Source organism: Falco cherrug, chromosome 7, assembly GCF_023634085.1.
Source record: "Falco cherrug isolate bFalChe1 chromosome 7, bFalChe1.pri, whole genome shotgun sequence".
NCBI classification, from domain to species: Eukaryota; Metazoa; Chordata; class Aves; order Falconiformes; family Falconidae; genus Falco; species Falco cherrug.
This window is the reverse complement of record NC_073703.1, coordinates 54,642,082-54,663,519: the sequence shown is the minus strand read 5'-3', so window position 1 is coordinate 54,663,519 and position 21,438 is coordinate 54,642,082. Positions and strand designations below refer to the sequence as shown.

The 21,438-nt window shown below is 39.4% G+C and overlaps 1 protein-coding gene across 1 annotated transcript; it reads right to left on the bottom strand.

The window, feature by feature from the left end:
- Positions 1-1,138: 1,138 nt before the first annotated feature.
- Positions 1,139-17,010, bottom strand: KATNBL1 (katanin regulatory subunit B1 like 1). The gene is made up of 10 exons (XM_055716358.1): positions 16,854-17,010; positions 8,799-8,926; positions 7,252-7,292; positions 6,590-6,872; positions 5,103-5,221; positions 4,877-4,927; positions 4,704-4,793; positions 4,060-4,149; positions 3,562-3,655; positions 1,139-2,047 (listed from the first exon to the last, which is right to left on the bottom strand). The coding sequence occupies exons 2-10, from the start codon at positions 8,910-8,912 to the stop codon at positions 2,015-2,017; spliced, it is 915 nt and encodes a 304-aa protein (XP_055572333.1). The 5' UTR covers positions 8,913-8,926; positions 16,854-17,010; the 3' UTR covers positions 1,139-2,014.
- Positions 17,011-21,438: the final 4,428 nt, after the last annotated feature.

The following is a 21,438-nucleotide window of genomic DNA, read 5'->3' as shown; positions in this document are numbered from 1 at the left end:
CTATAAAAAAAAAAAGAGGAAAAAAATTCCTAGTTTCTAATCGCCTTTACAGTATTCTCCTTGAGGAATAGCCTAAGAGTTTCAGCAACTGCTACCCAAATGATGAAGCTAGTCTTTATATCACTTTTACATTTAAGTGCTGAACAGAACAGGGAAGTAATACAAGAACATTATCATACTGAAGTTCCTTTAAATTTTTAATTGACAGCAAAAACATCTGGAAAGCAGTAAGTTCTATCACAAACTCTTTTGAGTGTGAAATACCTGTAACGGTACCTAACAATTCTAGCAAAAACAATCTGGCTATGTGCCTGTCTCTAGATTATCCGACAGAGTGCTCAGTTTTGGGATGTCCCAGAAACCCTTCCCTGTAGCTGTTTGCCCTGGAAAGTGTGAAACCTTTGGTGGTTTATAGAATACTCAAAATAATGAAAAGCACCAAGTTCTGGTAACAGATTTCTAGTTGGCCTTCAGAAGTCAGCAATAATATGTAAATTGAATTTAAAATGAAGCAACAGGAGGCCTAAAGCTGTTGACCACTACCAGAATTCAAAATTCGTTTACCTCACCTGTAAAGCAAAAACCACTTGGGGCTATCAGAGTTTTCTCCTGCACATCAATAAAAGTGCATATGCTTAATGCTAGGTAAGTATGAAAACAACCCTTGTAAGTACTTAGTTTAAGGAAGTAGAATATTTGGTAATACATGCTGTGCATGTATATTTGTTTTAAGTGAACAGCTGGCACTTCTTAAGTTTTACCTGGAAACACATGCTTTCTAATCACAAAATAAAAAAGGCAATTGTAATCCTAAAAGCAAAACTCAGAGCTATTAAGCTATAGCTTTTAAATTAAAATAGTTCAGGATAGCAATAGGACAGTAAAAGAGTTTTAGCTGTATGTTCAATACTATTGTTGGTATGAATTTGCCATCACTGATCAGGCTAGAACCCTACTAATTTTGCAAAAGCTCTTTGTCAGTTTAACAGAGGTAGTATAAAAAGAGTGTGATTTGATTAACATGGCCTCATCTGGCTGTAAACATTTCAAACAATAGACATAAATATCTATGATAAAAAGTACCATGGAAGAGATTACTCTAGAAATTTTTTATGAACTTGAAAAGAAAAACAGTAGATACATTTTATATATTTACTTATTTGCATGTAGTTTAAATGATACAGAACAAGATTACTGTGTTAGAAATCCACATACAATATAAAAACATTTGTTAGACATAAATTCACCATTCTGCTGACATTTGCAATAACTGTTTATCCAAGCTTAACTTCAGGTATTTATAATATTTTTCATACATGAATCTTTGTATATGTGCAATGTTTCATTAACTACACAATGTGAAACCCTGATTTTTGTAGCTTCTCATTACAATCTGAACATAATAGCTATTTGCATCTTAACACATTGGCTTTTTGAAACACTAGTAATTAAGGCAACTTTAATGTACAGTTTCTCAATAGTGCAAACAAAAATTGTCTTTAATAATTTGATTAAAACATAGAATTCAATATTCCAAAGTTGTTGTGGTTTTTTTTTAAATGCAATTGGAAGATATCGGTGCATTCTGGAGTTCTCTTGTGAAAGAAACATTTAAAAGCTCTAAATGCCAATTGCTTTTGTTGGCTCCTTTTAACTGGTTCTGCTGTCTTTGTCTTCATGACAGTAATTCATCTTCTTTTATGCGATGTTGTGGTAAAATACAGTAGCATTTAAATGAATACCTAGTAACTCAGTGAATCCCAAATGCAGCAAAGGCATACAGTTTTCATAGTGCACTTTCACCTCATTGAAGTAAAAGTTGCTCCTACTAGATGTTTTTCCACTTCAATGTGAAGTAGATTGTTAGGATTTTATTAGTGGTTTTGTTAAACAGCTTGACAGTTCAGTTCTCTTCTGCCAGTATTTCTCAAAAGGCTTTCAGAAACAGTATGTATTTCAGGGGTACTTTGCGGGGTTCTTTCAACACATAAGCATACATAGTTTCCCAATCATGTCAGTGTAGCTGTAATAAATAAGCATTTACATCCTAGAAAGGAGAAACAAAAGTGTCACATTACTTATGGCTGTAACATCAACTGTATGTCTAAGGCAGGGTAATCAATCAGGACCATAATACAAGAATCATTATGTTTAGGCCAAATTTCAGAACAAGCTATCTTCAAGATACTTTCAATGGCATTACTTTATGTACTAGAAAGCCTGCAAGAACAGTGGGACTAGCTTCCCAAGTCATCAATTTAGTCTATTTTTCCTCTGTTCCCTGCATGCACAGGAAACAAAATCATCATCATGAGATCATGTATTTGAAACATGTTTATTAAGAGTGACATTCCTTCAGCCCATCCCTCCAACATTCTTGTACTACACTTTTTGCTCCTGACTTGTTCAGGTGGCCTTGGTCACAATCTATCCTGATATACATTAAGAATTAGCCACATGAACAGAAAGAGAACCCGAATCCTAGAGAAACAAGCTGACACTAGCTGTAACTGCTATGTTGGCACACCAAAAGAAATAGGTAGCCTGTATTGCAAGCTTCCATTGCTCTACGAGTTGGGAGTTTAGAACACTGTTCTACACCCCTACTGACTGAAACTCTGCAAGAAGTTTGTAATATTCTTGTAGAAATAAAAAAAAAATAAGTCGCAAGTGCACAGCAATCCCAGAAGAACAAGAAAACTTATTTGATACAAAGTGACAAATTCTGCAGCCATCAAATTAATAGATTCCACAAAGCTCTTTCAGATGCTAGTAAAGCATGCAATCTCCAAGTTCTTTTGAAGTTCGCTTGAATTCTGCACATAACCAAGTATCTGCTTTAAGTCCTCTCTTACTGTCTACCTTCATCAGGTCCCTCCATGTGGAGAGGTTTCTCACTCAATGTAACTCTTTGTGCCACACCTCAAGAAAGCCCTGTTTACACAGACGAGTGTCATGAGCAGCAACTCATGCATTTACCAGACACCCTCATTGTATTACTGATACCACAACGTACCGAGAAAGGCAAACCGGGATTTGCTTCAGATGGAGACACTTTTCTGCTCTCCACAAACTCGTAACTTTCCAAGCATTAAGCCAGCTATAAGCTTTAGAATTTAACATGTTGTCACTTGCCCCAGTCACCTGATGTGCAAATGCCAACAACATTGCCGGGCTAAGATTCTCCATGCTGCATTATGCTTACAGTAATGGGTACAGCAGATTTTAGAGAAAACATCTATCCTTTTACAGTCTACCTACTCGTCTGGGCCCTTTTTTACATCAATTTTAAGGCTTATTACTATTAGCCATTTCACTATTAAGGAGATGCTTTCTCTGTGAAAAAAGGATAAAAAAATTCATTGTTAGCATTCTAAATCACATTACTATTATCATAGGGACTCCAAACTTCTGTGTAAGTTGTGCGATATACTTGAGCATCAGTGGAAAATAAAAGTGTTCCTATCCATCAATAGTTTTGCATAAAAAAAACACAAATGAGAGGAATACTGCAAGTGATACAATTATATTCACTACTAAACACAACTGGAACTGTATTACCTTAGCTATATTACCAGTATATCCTGGAACCAGAGTAAGATGATTCTCCTGTTCCCACAAACCACTTAATTGTCGTTTTAAAATATGAATATTTCTGAAAAAGAATGAGCAACACTTTATAACATACATATACCACACTTCAGGAGACTGACTGAAACATTATTAATACTATATATAGACTTAGTTTACATGTTATTGTCACTATTGGAAAAAATTGATCCAACTTCCTCAATATTTGTATAACCTCTGATATTATGTTCTACATGTATTAAAACTCCAGTAAAAAACCACAAAAACACGAAAACAAAGACATGACAATCCTTAGGTCTGTTTCAAAACACCACCTGTGTATTAACAGAACAACTTCTTTTAAGTACTTTCAAATTATAACTTTTTATTTTGTAGATAACGTATGCTCCTAGTGATCAAAGTTAAAACAGACTGAGATGGAATAAGCTACATAAATATATTTAAGTATTTCCCCAACACTATACTCACCCATCCTCTGCCTTTTCTGAATGTGCAGACAGTTCTGACCACCATCTTTTAATGACAGCCTGAAGCCAGTTTAAACCAACTATCACGTATCTGCAACAACATATTTTACACATAATGCTTTTTTTCACCCCACTCCAATATCTACAGGTCAGCTAAAGTGTCAAGACAAATTGGTAAGCAATTTAGAGCAACATGTTTTCTATTCTGTAATTAAAAATCTAGACAAATTGGGAAGTTTAAATACTTGCCTATGTTTTCAATTTCAAAGTGGTTAACTGAAGCTTTTATTGAAAAACTAGAAATTCTTCAGGTATTTTGCCTGAAAACTGCCCTGATTTCACGTAAAGCATACTAAAACCTCAGTGCTATTCTGTTTTACTGTTCAGGATAAATAAATCTGCATAAGCAGTAAAGCCAGTCCCCACCAGTCCTTAACCTTGCAGAAACGAGTTGTTGAGCCACTGATTTGCTAGAGGAGAAACGTCCAGAGGGAAGCTCCTCTTCAGGTTGGCGTTCCCTCAAATTCAGCATTGGGTGAAGGGGCAGAGGGAACAACAGTCAGAGGACTAAACACCATTAACTTCTAGGGCACTGCATAGCCAGGAAGTAATAACGTTTTGAAAACATCCTAAACTCATACTTACTCTTCGTATTTGCTTTTAAGCAATGATTTCACTAAAGGCAAAAGATCTACGCAGCAGCCAACTGAAATATGTGGTTTTTCTTCCTGTAAACTTAAAAAACAAGATGTTTCAGAAGTGTTTGAACTTCATCAGGGCTATAGCAGATTCTTATCCCTCCACTTTTTTGTTTGTACCTGTTTGTAAGCACAGGAAGGCAGTCTACTACTACTCCAAGATCTTGTATCCTAGAAACATTAAGAATAAAATCAGATAGTAGAGCATAGGTTGAAGTATGTGCTTCCACCATGACTTAAAGAATAAGCATAACGAAGTTACAACATTTAGGGAACCCCTAAAAATGCTGCAGCATATTTGAATTTGCTACCACTTTAAGAATATAAAAGAGACACTCAGGTTTACCTCACTAAGTAGGCTACCAGTTCACTTATACTTCTCCTTCTCCAAAAGGTTAAAGCTACATTCAGCCTCAGATTCCTGCTGAAAAGAACTTGAGCCATAGTTTCATGGTCCTGAGAAACCTGTGTATTTTTGAAAATATAGAAATTTACCACAAGTAGCCAGCAACAACACAATAAGCTGCTCTAATATAGCAATTTGTTAACGTACAATCCTACCTGTATGCTGACGAGTTTCAGAAATTTAGCTCACAGTAGCCTTAAAACCACAAATTTCCCTTAGAAGGGGGCACAAATAGATTAAGACTACTTTACCCAAGAGCTACAAGAATAAGGTCTGTAGACACCTAAAGACGTATCTAAAAGTTAAATACAGCATTCATGAGAAACCTGTAATTCAACCAACTCTTGAGAATTTTTTACTTAGATGCTTATTAATTTTGACACAATTTAGACCCAAGTAATTACATGTATTATTCTGAACTTTGACAGAAAAGATTAATTTCTGAAAATAGCTTGTTCTTGGAATGAAGTTTAGGTATTTTAATAAAAATAGACCTTGCATTGGTGAACACTGCAGAGCCACCCACATCTCTCAAAACAGTTAAACAGGCATCTGTGGCAAGTGATCTAGTCTTCAGTTTCTCACAGGATGAATCCTCCCCCACTCTTCATTTCTTTACTCTTCTTCCCACAGCATCTTTATTCTAGCTATTCTGCTGCTCCTTCCTTGAAACGATCAAACTCAATGGAGTGCAAGAGTGCCACAGACTTGTACCTCCAGCCCACTGGACTCTCAGGGCTCTGTCTTCACAAGACCAGTACCATAAAAAGACAGCAAGGTAAGAATCTTCAATCTTATCTTCCCTGCTATGCCTCACTTAAAACAACTGCAGGCCTCAAAGGGTAACAAACATCTATGGTGACAGAAATGGAAACTTCAACATTAAGGGACTTAAATGGCCTTCACTGTCATAAAACCCATTTCATTTAAATATCTGACCTTTGTCCAGTTTTGGAAGCCCTACAGCCATTCACTGTGTTTCATCAAGCAATCTTAACAAGAAACAGTCTTACACAAACACTTAAGTTCATTTCATACACATGAAGCTGATACTGCTATTGAAAATGGTCCTGTCCTACCTCACCAGCTTACTTTCACACATAAGTACGCATGTGGCTATACATCATGCCAGATCATGAAACTCAACCAGGTCAAAACATTTTCCTTTAGTGTTGGTACAATTTTAACCCAGAGTAGCCTGGCAGATCTGAGCTTCTGTGCTGACAAACATGTGGAAAACTGGCAGAACTACTATTGTTGGCAACTGTATCCCCGGTAAACTGACAGATAGAGATTGTAAATCACAAGACTGGAGCCAATCTGTATGTTAAGAAAATGAATCTCTGAAAACTTTCACAGCTAACTACACAAAGAAACTATCAGGAATACTCCTATTTTAAACTAAAGTTTCTTTAAACTCTACTTACCTCTGAAAAAAATCCACTATATTTGGATGATGGGCCTTCTGTTTGAGATGAGCCAGAGTCACTAGAATTCAACAAGTGCGTACGACTGTCGTTGTGTAGTTTTGCTGGCAGATTCCCTGCACAAGCCAGTTCATTTTCTTTATTTGCCATGTCACAGCCCCTAGATTTAGGGAACTGTTTCTTTCTATAGCAAGGCTTTGGAGTATAACAACGAACTTTTCTTTTACAATATACTACTTTGAAAAGAGAGAGGGGACTGGTCACCGTTTTTCCAACTGTTATTCTGCAATAATAAAGCAGTATTTTAGTGAAAGTTGCTCTAAATCTAAGCAATTCTTCATGTTAGTAAGCGAAAATACATCATTATGAATTCAGCAGTCAACTTGCAGGTTAGCAAAGACACTTTATCCCCAAAATATATCTTCACAACATTTGGGTTATCAGAAGTAAGAGCTACCACCAATATTTTTCTCCTGCTTTTATAAACGCAGACTCATTATTATGGAAGTGGACACAAGAACCAAGTATTGTCAGTAAAGAATTAAGTAATCAAGAGCTATCTTCCATTTGTGTCTGCTTGAGTGTTGTAAAAAGATTTAAACAGCTTCTTCCTCCCTGCCTCCCTCTCACTTCAAACTCAAGCGTCTGCACAGCCCTCGTACCTGTTTGTGTATGAAGCCAGCTGTTTTGGAGATTTCTTACCCTGGGAGAAAGGGAACAGAGAAGAAAACAAGTTTTTTTACTAAAAAGGCTCAAACACTCCCACAGTTTGTCAAAAGGAAGTTCTGCTTTACCACTGCCTAAGCTTAACATGGATTCCCTCCTTTCCACCCACTCTTCCTATTCTGTAGCTAAAGCACAGCTATGTTAACCTTCCTATAATCTTCAGGTATTTTATGGTGACCTATAGATGGACTAGCTCTGTCATCGCTATCCTTGGAGCACCACAGTCAGCTGTAGGCTTGGGGTATCTTTGGCCAGAGGCAGGACTGTGACATCACAGGGAGAGAGTTTTTACTTACTAGCAACTGTGACGAACATAAAAAGGCTACTGGAATCTGATGGCAAAACTGCATTGCTTGTCTCACACATGCATTTAAAAAAAAAATAAATCAAGACCACTGTAGACAACACCAGCTTGATTATCTTGAATTCATTCATATGAAATAGATTAGCACCCTTTTGCACCATTAGGCTGCATAGAAGAGTGATATCCAAAAGGAATCACAAAATTCATTCAAGGTTGTGCCAAACAGATTAGCAAAACCTTTGAAAATTAAGCAGCAGAACCTGAAGATTAATTTCTAAATGATTTTTTATACAGTAGTCTTCAATGTTTTAGAGCTTCATGTAATGAAGATGAGTTGAATTGTGACATACTAGTCTACTTTTTTCATTAGTAAACAGATTAATAATAAAAAAGAACTAAGATGCTAAAGTTAGAAATACATTTTCATACAAACAGGTACTATACCCATATACTGCAGGCATCTGAACTTGAAAATTTATACTACTATTAATATTTACATTGCATACATCAGCAAAACAATGTTATGACTGTTTTTTGTTAACACCAAGTCATAAAATCATGTAGGTTTTAATACGTAAGTTTCAATAAGCAAACAGACATAGAGCATATTGGCATCTTGACTGCTGTTTGAAGTGATCTTACAGGAAGTTTACCTCCATACTCCACCGCCTTCCTCTTCTACCAGTAACACATGTAAGAGGTTGTGAGAAAATGTTTCTGACTAGCAAGAATCTAGTGAAAGTACATGTTACTAAATGGGGTAGATCAACCTGCATGATATTAAGATGACAGGTCCTTTTCAATGCAAGTATTTCACCTACCCCACCTCTCAATTGTGCCATGTAGCTCTCTTGGCAAGAGAGAATTTTTTGATGATACAATTTCTCTACTGAAACAGTTCTTGGCTGTACTGCAGCAAAGCAGGCATAAGTAAAACCATCGTTAACTACTGCTCATGTGGATGATATGATACATGTATCTGTGCAGTCACTGCTTATGTCTATAATAATGCAGAGTTTTCATAATATAATTGTGTAATAGCTAAAGTTCTTGCACATCTAAACATGAAATGCCCAATAGGGCACTCCAGTTTTAGACTGCTTAGAACTATGAACTTGTTTGAATGTTTGCTTCAGCTTCATCAAAGAATAAAAAAAACCCCAAAACCCCACAGCTTACCTCCTTCATGATCTTTTTAGTGGAAGAAGAGATTCTTTTTCTAGGGAGATCAATGGGATGACCTTCAATATGCAATACTTTCTGTTTTCTAACATTGTGGGCTTCAGATGCCATAATCTCTCAAATCCCTGTTTTCAAGGGAAATATATTTAATATAAAATAAGAATAACCAAGTATCTTTTCTATAACAGTTAACTTTCTTCAAATGCAGCCAGCAAAACCAGTTAAAAAGAGTTAAACTATACACAAGATCTTCCATCATATAAATAATCCAAGACATCCTTCAGCAGCAAATGTTAGCTGGAGACCCTATCATTAGTAGCATGCTGATGAGCACTTAAAAATTCCTATTTATTTAAAAAAAAAATAAATAAAACCAAGACACCCCCCTCCACCCCCTCTGCAAGAAACAGAAGCAGAGATCTTGTTTTCAGACCAGCTTAGTACACCTGCACTGAAAGGTGCCATACAGACAAGAATTCAAGTAAAGGTGGCAGCAATTTATGAGACTTTCCACCTCTCACACTAGGAATTTCATCTGCCACCTAGAAAAAAAAATAATTGGTCCCACAACCATTTTCAAGTGAGGAAAAGCAGGAAAATAAAAATAATCCCTGTTTTTCAGGAAGGAGGCAAATTTCATCGAACAGCAAAGGTTAAAAAAATGGAAGTCAAAGACCACCCTTAGATCACTGGCAAATCCACCTCCCACCCATTTTTCTCAGAATATAAATTTGGCTATTCTTCATATTAAAAAAAATATTTATACCAGTTAACCAGCAAGAAAATGCCTGAAGTACTTTGTCTTGAAGTATGCAAAGAATCAAAACCAAGATTGAGACAGTTGTACACATGGTTTTGCATTTTTTCTGAGTGATTCAGAAAATTCATTGCTTGAGACTGGATTCAAGAATTACATCACCATGGTGCACTATTCTTAAGATGTTTCAGCAAGACATCCCACCTTTTAAAAACCAACTATTTGCTTTAATTTTATTCGTTTTCCTCTAAACAGTAAAACTCTGGTCCCAGCATGAGTGTCCTAATCTCTCCCCTCCACTTTCAGTACCAACAGTCCTATCCCTTTTCCTCCATGCAGCAAATTTATCTCACATTAAGAACTTCAGTATTTAAAACACTAAGACACTGAGCACTGAAAAAGCCAGATGGGGAAACAGCTTGTTAGCCACAGAAGATTTTCCAATGCAGTAGCTAAAGGCCATCAAATAAAACAAACAGGTGGCAGGCTCAAAACCAAGGATAAGGTGTACTCTTCACATAATGCATATTACATTCAATATTTTAGGATACAGCGGAAGCAAAAAAAATTCGAGTGCTTCAGTTTTCTTTAGAACAGGATCAGTACTAAAGAATCAGATTGGAGAACTCTCTCTCAGAAAAAGGAAGTTTTACTGATAGAAACCCTTACTCCTAGATGGGAATATAGAGCTCTCAGACCAATGACTTCAGCAAGCACTGCAAATGGCAGCATTATTTACGGCAAGATCTTTTAACAGTTGGTGGCCCATACTTTTCCACATACAAGACTGGCTTAAAACTGGTTCATTAAGTTAACTTTTCCTGCATACTATGGAATGCTGATAGAATAGTTGTCACCCTACAAGTTCTCCACACTTTCAAGGCTTCCATCCACCAGGCTTATAAGTAGTAAAAAATATTTTTTCCTCTGAAGTTTAGAAGAAGCAACTTTGCTGCACACCAGACTGGTTCAAGTCATTGTTTGGCCTCAAATGGGCTGTACATTAAAATTTGAACTTGGAGCACAACACAAAAGCAAACAACAGAACTTTTGACAAATAGTCTAACCCAACAACCCTGAAATCCCAACAAATCCAACCTTCTGTTGAGGCTAATGATGAAGGCAGAAAGCTAGGAGGATTTTTTTTTTTTTTTTTTTGCATCCCCTGTTTGAGAATGTTCCTGAGGGGGCAGCAGTAATGAAGGACAACCTGCAGCCACCAGAGCTAGACCCCATAGAATCATCCTGTCAAATGCTAAAAAAAAATATCCATAAATTCCGTTTCTGAAGAATCATTTATTGCAACTACTGCCGTGACACACTGACAGCTTACAATTCTTCATGCAGAAGAGCTACCTGTCCTTACTTGTTTAGTAAGCGATCCCAAAGCATCCTCCTCTTTCATGCTACGTGCTAAGCAAGAATCTGATCTTCAATACCCAAGACAGCAGCACCGTTAAACTAGAAGGCTAGAAAGAAATGTCTTGCCAAGTGAAGTCAGTTAGTGCATCAGAGTCTAAGATAACGTCTCTAAATACCTAACTAGAAAGAGGTTATCCTGGAGGGAAGGAAGTTCCCCCCAAAAAAAGACTGAATGTGTCCAAAACAAAAAGAATTACACACACTAGCAATTTGATGCAAGAACATAATGCCCCTCTAGCCTCACAGCTGAAACAAGAAAAGACAAAACTGCCAATTCTTTCTTTAAAGACTGGGAACAGAAACCCAAAAGGCTAACAGATGATCAGACATAAAGGAACATCTGATGAAATGAAGTAAAATTGAGTGTTCACTGTCCTACAGTTTAGAAAGGTTTCCATAGTTTAACCTGGTTTGTGAGGGTCTCTGAGGATGCAGAAGCAGCAGCGAACATACACACAGTAATGGAATAGCTGCATTGTTAACCACCGTGCAGAACCTCTCCCTTAGAGCTGACAAAGCACCTAAAGAAATCATGTGTGGAAAACACAGTCAGTATTTAAAGATAGCCTCAAGAAAGATCCAGACTGACACCTCTGTTGTGCAAATCAGTAAATAATGTAATCAAGAACAGAATTACTGGACACAAACAATAATATACTGTGAAAGATCCAACCTGGTTCTTGTGAAGGCAAGTCCTGCCCTGCACATTAATGGAATTCTTTGAGACTATGAAGTAGTACAACATGGATAAAGGACAGCTAAATGATAAGATTCTAGCCGAATATTCCAAAAAGTTTCCAGAAGTCCCTCACTTTAACTTCTTGAGGAAATTAAGCAACCAAGCGATAAGAGTGAAAGTTTTTGCATGGAGAAACAGCTAAGTCCTAAACTGTTCAAGTGGTTCCCTCACTGAAGGCAGCCACCACAGGAATCCTGCATAAAAATCTGCATTTGTTTATGCTGTTTGATACATTCATGGATTACCTCACAAAGGGGATGAATAATTAAATGACAAAGACCATTGACAACACAAAGTTAAACCAGACACTGAAGAGGAGGGCTAACTGATGAATTAGAGAAGGACCGTCAAGTAAAATAAACAGAAGCAATGACTATAGGTTAATAAAAAGCAAAGCCTGTGTGTCTGCAGGCATGAGGAAATTCTGGGCTCCCATATAGAATCACAGGCTCCGCATTACTAATTGCCACCCACAACATGATCTGCATATATGACGGTTTACTTTAGATCATTCCGATTGCTCAGCGTTCCATATGGATCAATAAACAGGAAAATAAACAGAACACTGTTGTGGCAGTCTATAGTGACTGTTTCAAATATTGAGCCCAGGTTTAGACTCTTCCCCTCAAAAAACTCAGAAGACTCCTAAGTAAAAAAAGGTCAGACAAGTTAAAAAACCAGAATACCTTCCACACAATCAGTAACTGAACAGATGAGCCCTTTTCAGTTTGAGGAGGCGGCCACTTATACGAGAGAGGGGAAATAAAACAGAGGCCTACAAAATGAATGGCTTGGAGAAGTTACACTGAGATTATTCACTGTCTTGCCTAATATAAGAATGGTCAAAAAGCACTAGCTGAAGGTAGGTTCAAAACTAACGAAAGGGGGTGGCTCTTTGTGCAAATTATAATCAAGCTGAACTTGTCACAGGATGCTGTGACCCAAATGTTTACATGGGTTCCAGTGCAGACTTCATATGTAAATTCATAAAAAAATACATACATTTGAAGTGATTAAGTCCAGAGAAAGCAGAACACAAGCAGAAGAATCTGGTACATCCAAACCCAATACTGCTATAATAAACTTAGTCCACATCAAGAAACCTGCTTCTAAAGGCTTAGTAACACATGATAAAATGCTAGCTGGCCAGTAATTAAAAAGATGAATGCTAGAGGATAAAAACACTTCATAGGGCTCTTTACAACTTTCATTTTATCTGCTATCAGATACCATCATGTAGGGATAGCTAATTAGATACTACCACACACTTATTTTGGAATATATACAGGGGATTTTAAAACTGGCATTAGATACCAATTTGTACAGGATCAAACAGACACCTTTACGTCTTGAATTTTTGACTATCCCCTTGTGAGGGGCACAGCTAGTGGTATTTGTTCAGAACAGTCTGTTATACCATCTCATTAAGTCCAATGCAACTATTTTGCTTTACAAAACTTAAAAAATAAACTAAGGTTAGAATGGAAGTCTCTTCATCTCTACCTTAACCCTTCACCACACAAGCCTAAACTGTTTTACAACTGTAACAAAATAGACTGCAAATCTGAACAGAGATTTCATTCAGATGATAGGCTCACATTCCACCAGTTTCCCCCATCCCATGCATGGCTTCTCACAGAAGATGCCAACCCTTCCTTTCTCCTCCTTTTAGTCTCCTAAATTTTCAGGAAACAAGACCAGAGTAACAGCAGCCCTACATCCTGATAAGCAAGCACATTTGACCCTGCAGTCAATAGACAGTATCCATGCAAAGTTTTCTTGATGGCCTTACTGCTATTTTCTAACTCTGATCTCTCCCTTCAACTCTTCAAGTCATACCAGTATCAAAGCAACGAAAGACAGCACGAAAAGGCTTTCAAGTGCACATCTATCAAAGGCAAGTATCAACAGCTCTGCCACTCCCTCCCATCGTTCTATGTTCTGGGCACAGCCCCCAGAGAGGGACAAACTTTTCTTCGCATGTTATGTAATCTACACATGTATTAACATAACATTAATTTCTTGCAGAACACAGACTGGAGTACTTCGCGTGACAGCAAAGCCAATGTAAAATAGCTCGATACCTTAAGTCATCAGCAATACCCTTTAAAACAAACATTCTTCCTGTCCTACTCTGTGCCCAAATTCTTAACAGCTATTTTTTCCTGTAGCATTCCATGTACCCTAGCAATTGCAGACGTTTCTGTGACTCTCCCCCGCCCCATATTAAATCAAGTGCAAGTTCAAGGATGGCAATATTAAACTCAGATGAAAGGGTTAATTGTTACTCCCCAAGGAGGGGAGTTCATACTGTGAAAGCATTCAAAATAGGTATGCATCAGGGAACCAGTAACAGTCAATTTCTGTAGTCATTATCAGATTTAAAATGATCCTGAGAAACTTCCAAAAATGGTTATTCCAAGTTAACTTCCGCAAGGGTAATCCATCTACAAAAATAAATCAGCACTATCTTGTGATGTAGAAGTGATTCTGTAAGCTTGGCATAATTTCCTTCCATTTTAACTCTGACAAATGTTACAGAATCCATCTGTCTCTCAGTTTCAGATGGCTTCCACATGCTTAGAATATGAAACGGAGTGGGGTTTTTATTAAAAAAAAAAACCACTCCTTTTAGTAGTTTATGCCCTGACAGTGTTAAATACTGAATTCTCTTTTAAAAAAAAAAGTGGAGCTCAAGATTCCAAGAAGTATGTTAATGCAAAATTTTTCTGCAACTCTGTAGAAAGTTTTTTAATATGCCAGCAGGACACATTTTTGCAAATGTGCTATACCTGTCAGGCCATTTGTTTCAATGTAAAGTTTCATGCGTGGACAGAAGTAACAGGAATTTCATTAAGTTTGCAGTAAAGGCAAATATATTTGAGTAACTAGTTATGGTAAGTTAGCTTATTCCTACAGTTTAAGCTCATTTTCCTATTACTCTTACATATGGAATTTGTATATGGCCCACTGGCACAAGCAGTCATAATTAACCTCCAAAAATGACCACAAGTCAGCATTTGGTTAAGTTTATTGAGGATGAAGCCAGGTGTGAGTTACCTCTCCTTGTGGAGCTAGCTTAAGAGTCTAATAACTGAACCTTATTCACATTCTGGAAAAAATATTTTCTAGAAAAAAGTCAAACAAATACCCAGTTTTCTGCATCTGGGGATACCATTTACAGATATGTTAAGCTGCCATAACATAGTATTGTCAGTGTTTCAGACCTTTCTAAAATCATCCTTCACTAATGCAGAGATGCTTTTACCGGTTCATTTTCACTTATGAACACCCTAAGAAGAGTAAGGTTGGAAAAGTGCTGTCAGTGACATTATCTGAGAGTTCTACATAGGAAATCAAGTTCCAATACACCGACACTCCTACATTAATATTTTACACAAGATTTAAGAAACTACTCAAAATGAAATACAGTGTATTTTTCTACTCATTGCTGAACCCCAAAAGCTTCAAAAAAACTGCAACAAGAACTTTAAAGTCAAACCTAGAGAAAGACTTACTGGAAAACTCCTCAATCTCCAAACTTGGTGGAAGCATCAGTACACATCTCATCCCTACTTAGCTGAACACAGTCTGACTACACTTCACATAGCTTGGGATCACATGACTTATGTTACCCTCGAATACACTTCCATTATTGACTGTGGTCTGTTTATAGTACTTAAAAAGCCTTCTTAATTCATACTTAAGCTCCTTACCCCGAGACCAACATACAACACTGTTACAATAAATTAAAAAAAAGCTTATTAAAATGATTCCAATAGAAATATATTGAAAAGAAGCGTTTCGAAACTGGGTGAGAGACAGAATACATATACACTAATATAACACCACACACATATCACTATACTCACATTTTTACAAAATATATACATATGAAATACTTTAATGATATAATTCCTAAGACGTTATAATGAAATTCTGAGTTATAAAGTTTAGGAATTCAAGCCAATGGTAACTTGAGTTCAGTAAAATCATAGTACATAAATTTTAATCAAAATTACATGCACTGATAATATGAAACTGACAGCTTTTGACTAGGACAATTTATTTCTAATCAGCAAGGCCAGAGGCACTAACCTGTCTTCTGTTATGCTTTAGTTCTAGTAAACTTGGGTAACTTATCTCCCCCCCCCGCCCCCCCCTTCCCTGACTACCGGAACAAAAAACCAGGGGAGTGGGAAAAGCAGAATACATATTCCAAGAAGAGAAAGAATAAAGCTGCTTTTAAGCAAACTGACTTAACCTTGCCCTATAGCACATCATATTACACAAAAAGAGCAACAAAGGTTTCTAAAACTTCCTCCCAGTCTCTCTCATCAATAGATGTCACTATTCAGAATATCTTTATTTTGTATCTATGTTCAACAACATGCCAAACTACTCCAGCATAACAGCGGACAAAAAAAACTTTGAAGGTTAACAAAGTAATTAATGCAGAATCTGATCTTCAGGCTTCTGAAGATCTGCCTCACACCCCCGTCCTTTTTTTCCCCACTGGAATCTGTCACACCCAGCGACTAAATCCCGTCAGCAGGCCTCACACCCGGCTGGTTATCCTCCCTCTCGGCAGCACCGAAGCCTCCCCTGCCCTCCCTCCACTTACCTGCCAGCGCACACGCTCGCTGCGAGCCGCGGCTGGTACCGCCGCTCCCCCAACAGCGCAACCGCCAGAGCTCGCCCGCTACGGGCCGCCAGCACCGCGGGCAGCCGTGCCGCAGGCCGGCGGGGCTGCCCCGCATTGGCGCGCCCCACGCGCAGGGGCGCCGGCCGGGGGAGGCCTGGCGGGGGCCACCGCGGGAGCGGGGAGGCGGCAGCCCCGCTCCCCCACCGCCCGCCCGCCCGCCGAGAGGGGCGCCTCGGAGCCGCACCCGGCCCCGGCGAGCCAAAGCACGGCCCGGGGCGCGCCACGCACCGCGCTCCTCCAGAGCGGGCGGCGAGCGGGGTGGGGGTAGGCCCCGCCGAGGGCTCCCGCGGCCCCGGTTCCTCAGCGGCCGGAGACGAGTCCTGGGCCAGGAAAGCTCCCACCCCGGCCGCTAGGAACCCCGCCCGCCGCCGGCTCGAAGCGCCAGCTCCTCGGCCACGGCCCCGGGAGCCTTCATCCCCGCTCACTCACCCGCTGCTCATGGTACCGGGCAGGGCCACGCCGAGGGGGGAGGAGGAGCCACGGGCACCTACCGCCGGGGCCCAGCGCCCGGAGCCTGCGCCATTCAAACGGCGCCGCGCTGCATGCTGGGCCGCGCCGCGCCACGCCCCACCGGCCGCGCCGCGCGGCGCAGGCACGCGGCGCCCTCTGACGGCCGCGCTGCCACCTCCCGGCGGCCGGGGGCGTGTCCGCCACGGCGGCGGCTGCTTCTCGCCCCGCCCGGCCCGGCCCGGCCCCGCCCGGCCCGGCCCGGCCCCGCCCCGCCCCGCCCCGCCCCGCCCCGCCGGCCTCCGGGCTGCCCCGGTGCACCCCGCCCGGCGGGCCCGCGGCCGTCAGCTGCGGGAGCCTCTGCCGGTACGCCGGTGCTGTGCGTGCGGAGCTGCGGGTCAGCGCGGTGTTGCTCGGCGTAAGGAAGCCTTGCTGATGGGCAGTTATCCTCGAGTCTTTGCATTTACCGGGAGCCTCGCAGCCCGCGCGGAGTCGTGTGCGCCGGCTGCTGCTGCTGACACGCGGGTGCGGACATGCGGTGTTCGAACTGCCCGAGAAATCCATGCCAGCGCCGGGCTGCAGCGGAGCCTAAAACCCTTTAGTATTCCTGAGGCTTGGGCGTTACTAACATTCTCTTTTTGATCGGGTGTAACAATCTCAGAACGTACCTACAGTCGGTGAGAAAAGCGGCTTGTTTTAGTGATAAACGGAGGGAAAGGCGAGACCTATTCCATGTCTCGCCTCACCCTGCTGCTCCTTCCCATTGCAAATTCTGACCCAAAGTGTGCTTTTTGTTATGCAACTTCACAGCACCCCTGTAAAACAGAGACTTCATCTGTCCCCGTTATAGGTGTGTAAGTTTTGGCTTGGCTGAAATGTTTGGTTTTGGGGGGCAAGAGGGCAGCCTTTGACAAATCGCAGCCTTTCTCCAGTAAGTTAACTGTACATGGCAATTTAAATTGTAACTTGGTTATTAAAGCATTTCCTCAGTGTCTGAACAATTCCAAGACTAACTGGATTTAATCAGAGGCTCCGTTACTACTTTTTGTGACCTGCTTTCCATTTTACAGTATCATCCGACTTTAAAACAAGGTGGTCCGTAAGATAACAGCTTACGACACAAACCTGCTATACAAAGAAGGCATTTGATAGCATTAAAAACGAGCTGCAAATATATAATCAAGTCCTTAGATCAGGCAATGTTCCATCTCAAAAGCTTCATAACCGTATTGATCTTAAAAGTCATTGGAGTTGTTCTCCTTTTGACCCAAAATGCCCTGATGCTATGGAATTCATTCTGATTTCCAGTCTAAATTTATTCATGTCCTGTTTATTCTTCTAGCACCAACATTACCCTATAGTGTAAACAGGTCTCATCTTCCATCACTTCTGTTTGCCATAAGAGAATCATTTTATTCTCTCATCAATTTCTTTTTGCTAGCCTAACACTCTTAGCCTCTTATTGCAGGACAGCGTTTCTGTTTGTTTAATCTTGCCAATGTCACTTTTAGCTTCATTCTTGCAGCTGTTGCAGTTTCAGTTCAAGCTGTCCTGTGTGCGTAGTGTTTAAGGTATACATGGTTCTCTTACTCATATGAGCACTTCAGCCATGGATATCAAGGTGCATATGGTCAATAAGTGTTTTTTAAAAAATTTTTTTTTGAGCTGCGTGTGGTGACAAAAATTATATCAAAGGAAACAGATGATATGTTATTTTAGAGAATGTGACAAATATCAGATGGTGGACACTTAAAAATGCTTGGGCTTTCCGAAACAGACCTTTCTTGTGAAGTCTGTCAGGAGCACAGAGTTGTCAAATGGTTTTGCCAGCTAAATGTGGCTAAGCTGAACGTCGACACTAGACAGTGGCAGAAATGGCAGAATTGCTTCTTATATGATGTGAGCTGATGTTGAGCTTTTAAAGGGGAGAACAACTGGTTTGTTCAGTCAAGGCTGCCAAACAGAATAATATTTTTTTTACTGGGCCTGGTTATTAAATACCTCTTCTGAAAAGAAGCTGTTCTGTAAGTCCACATAAGGGTCAAATTTTGTAATAGTAATATCATTTCTGTCAAGGGCCCAGTTCTGTTTTCAGTAGCACACAAGCTGTACCCTGGCTACTTAGCAAATACCATGGCCCATCTAGCTGCTGATATTAAGAGGTTAACCATGCTGGGGCTCAGCTGCAGTCATTTCCAGTAGGATCTCCCACTTCTTTTATGTATCTTCCTCTGATTCTGTTTTTGAGATGCATACTGCCAGCTGCTTTACATTGCTATCTGGGCCTTGAAAAAGTCCTCTTAGCTAAGCATACTTATAAATATGCTTTTCTAAATATCTTCCTCAGCCTATTTTCTTTCAACTTGCTTTTTGCTGCTGTCTTCGCTAAATTAAATAAAACCCCAGAGTTTCTTTTATTAACTCCAAGGTACTGCAAATTCTTATTCTTTTTTGAAACTTTCCTTTCCAATTCCACATTCCTTTTCATGGTTTTTTAATTTGTGTAAATTTGACTGGTAAAGGAAAGATCTAATGTTGCTGCTTCTGCACAGTGCTAATAGAGGAGTGCCAGTGTACCACACTTACAGGATACTTTTAACATGTTTAAAGTTTGCATTGAGAAAATGGTCGTTCTCTAACATTGCTTATTTTAATCCTCTTGAGCCAAATTTGCTACACTGGTATGAACAGGGGATTTGAGCAGTAGAGCTACATTAATCTTATTATGGAAGCTGAGGAAAGATGTCATGCTTTTTAAATAATTATTTGCCATAAACTCAAACCTCAAATAATTTTAGCTACCGTTCTAATACAGGAAAGTGTATACTTGAGGAATTTTTAATATGTTAACATTTTTGGCAAGACCTAATTATGTATTTTCAAGGACAAGAATTATGTGTGAGAGATTCCAGTGTATGTAATCTACCTTAAAACAATGTTTTTTACTACTATTACTTTGACACATAGTGTGACATGATAGGAGGGCTTTATGGACAAAAGATGGGCTATTTTCAGTCCTTAGAAACATCATAGTTGTAAACGAACTGAACGGGTTATCATAAATAAAACTGAAGAAGCACTTATATACACTGCACGACTTTCTGTACCTGCCATAAGTGAAGCTGTACGAAACGTGCAGTGAGGAATGAACACAAAGGCATCTAAGACAGCACCAAGAAGTTACGCTTACCTTTTCCCCTCTGTCAAGGGCAGAGTTTTTACAGTACCTTTCATGGTTCCCTTTTAAATGAGTTCTTTGTGCACTGCTTGGCATGTTTGAACAGTCGTATCTTCCAGATGGGTAAAAAAAGTTTAATTAGATAAGATAATTACACTATAATAGGATTTTATAAGATCATGATATGTAATCTGAATCATGTTTTTCTGCAGGAATAAAAAGACATAGATCCAAATATATGCAGATGTAACGTACAGAAATTTAAACATATCTACATATAAAAAATAACCTACTAGCTCCTTCCTCTTATATTTTCAAAATTTGTATTCATATTAAACATATTTGGATTTTTAAAGAATTTCACTGATTGAGTCTGGATATAGAGAAGCTCAGGAATTCTTTGAATTGTTTCCTTCACAGTTATCTTGAACTTCAAATTATGTGTTTGGTGCCATCTTTACAAATGTAACGGTAGTTCCTCCAGCAATTTATGGTGGAAAAGAGAAATTTTGGTAGTGATTTTGTATGCAACACAGAATTCTAATGTATAAAAATTAAAAGCTTGAAAGTGCAGCAAAGCAAATTACTTGTGCAGAAGAAAAGAGACTTGTAAGGATAGGATGGATGAGTTTACTAAAAAAATTTTCTAATTCTACCGTTCGGAACTGATTGAGATGTTATGACTGTGTAGTGTTATATTGATACTGTGACTTTTTTCCTGAAACCTGCAAAAAGAAGTTGCATCAATATTTTCTGCCTTTTTTTTGTGTTTGTGTTTCCTCATTGTGATGCTTCCTCTCTTTTTTCCAGATTGCACTTCTCACAAGCAGCTTACTTCTATTTTTTCTGATATTTCAACTGCAGTAAACTTTTCCCTCCAGCTGTTGTAGTACTATCCCAAATGATGATGTTATTTTACCAGCCTGGATTCTTTTTTTATTCCTCTTCAGGTAGAATTTAAATTCAATTAATTGTACCCACATTTATGGATCTCCTCCTAGATATACCCAGTAGATGTCTGGGATGTGTAGTAGATGGGGTATTTGAGGGGGTGGTAGTTGCTTCAAGGCTATTAACTGTTTTAATCTTTAGCCTGCAGGTTGGAGACAGGATGGCTCAAGCAGCTGGTAATGGGATAAAGCTTTTCACCTCTGAATTGCCAACTCCGGGCCAGATTAGTAGGAACAGAATATTTCCACCATCTGGTGTCTGGTCAGTGACCCATATGAGAGAAATCAGTAGCCATCCCTGCTACTGGTGAACAGCTTTACAATTAAAAATACCCAACAAACCCACTGTGAGAACGATTGCACCACAAACAGCTGCAAATGAACATGAGGGCTGAATACCCCATTAAACACGTAATGGTCAGGCTTCAGCATGCTGAAG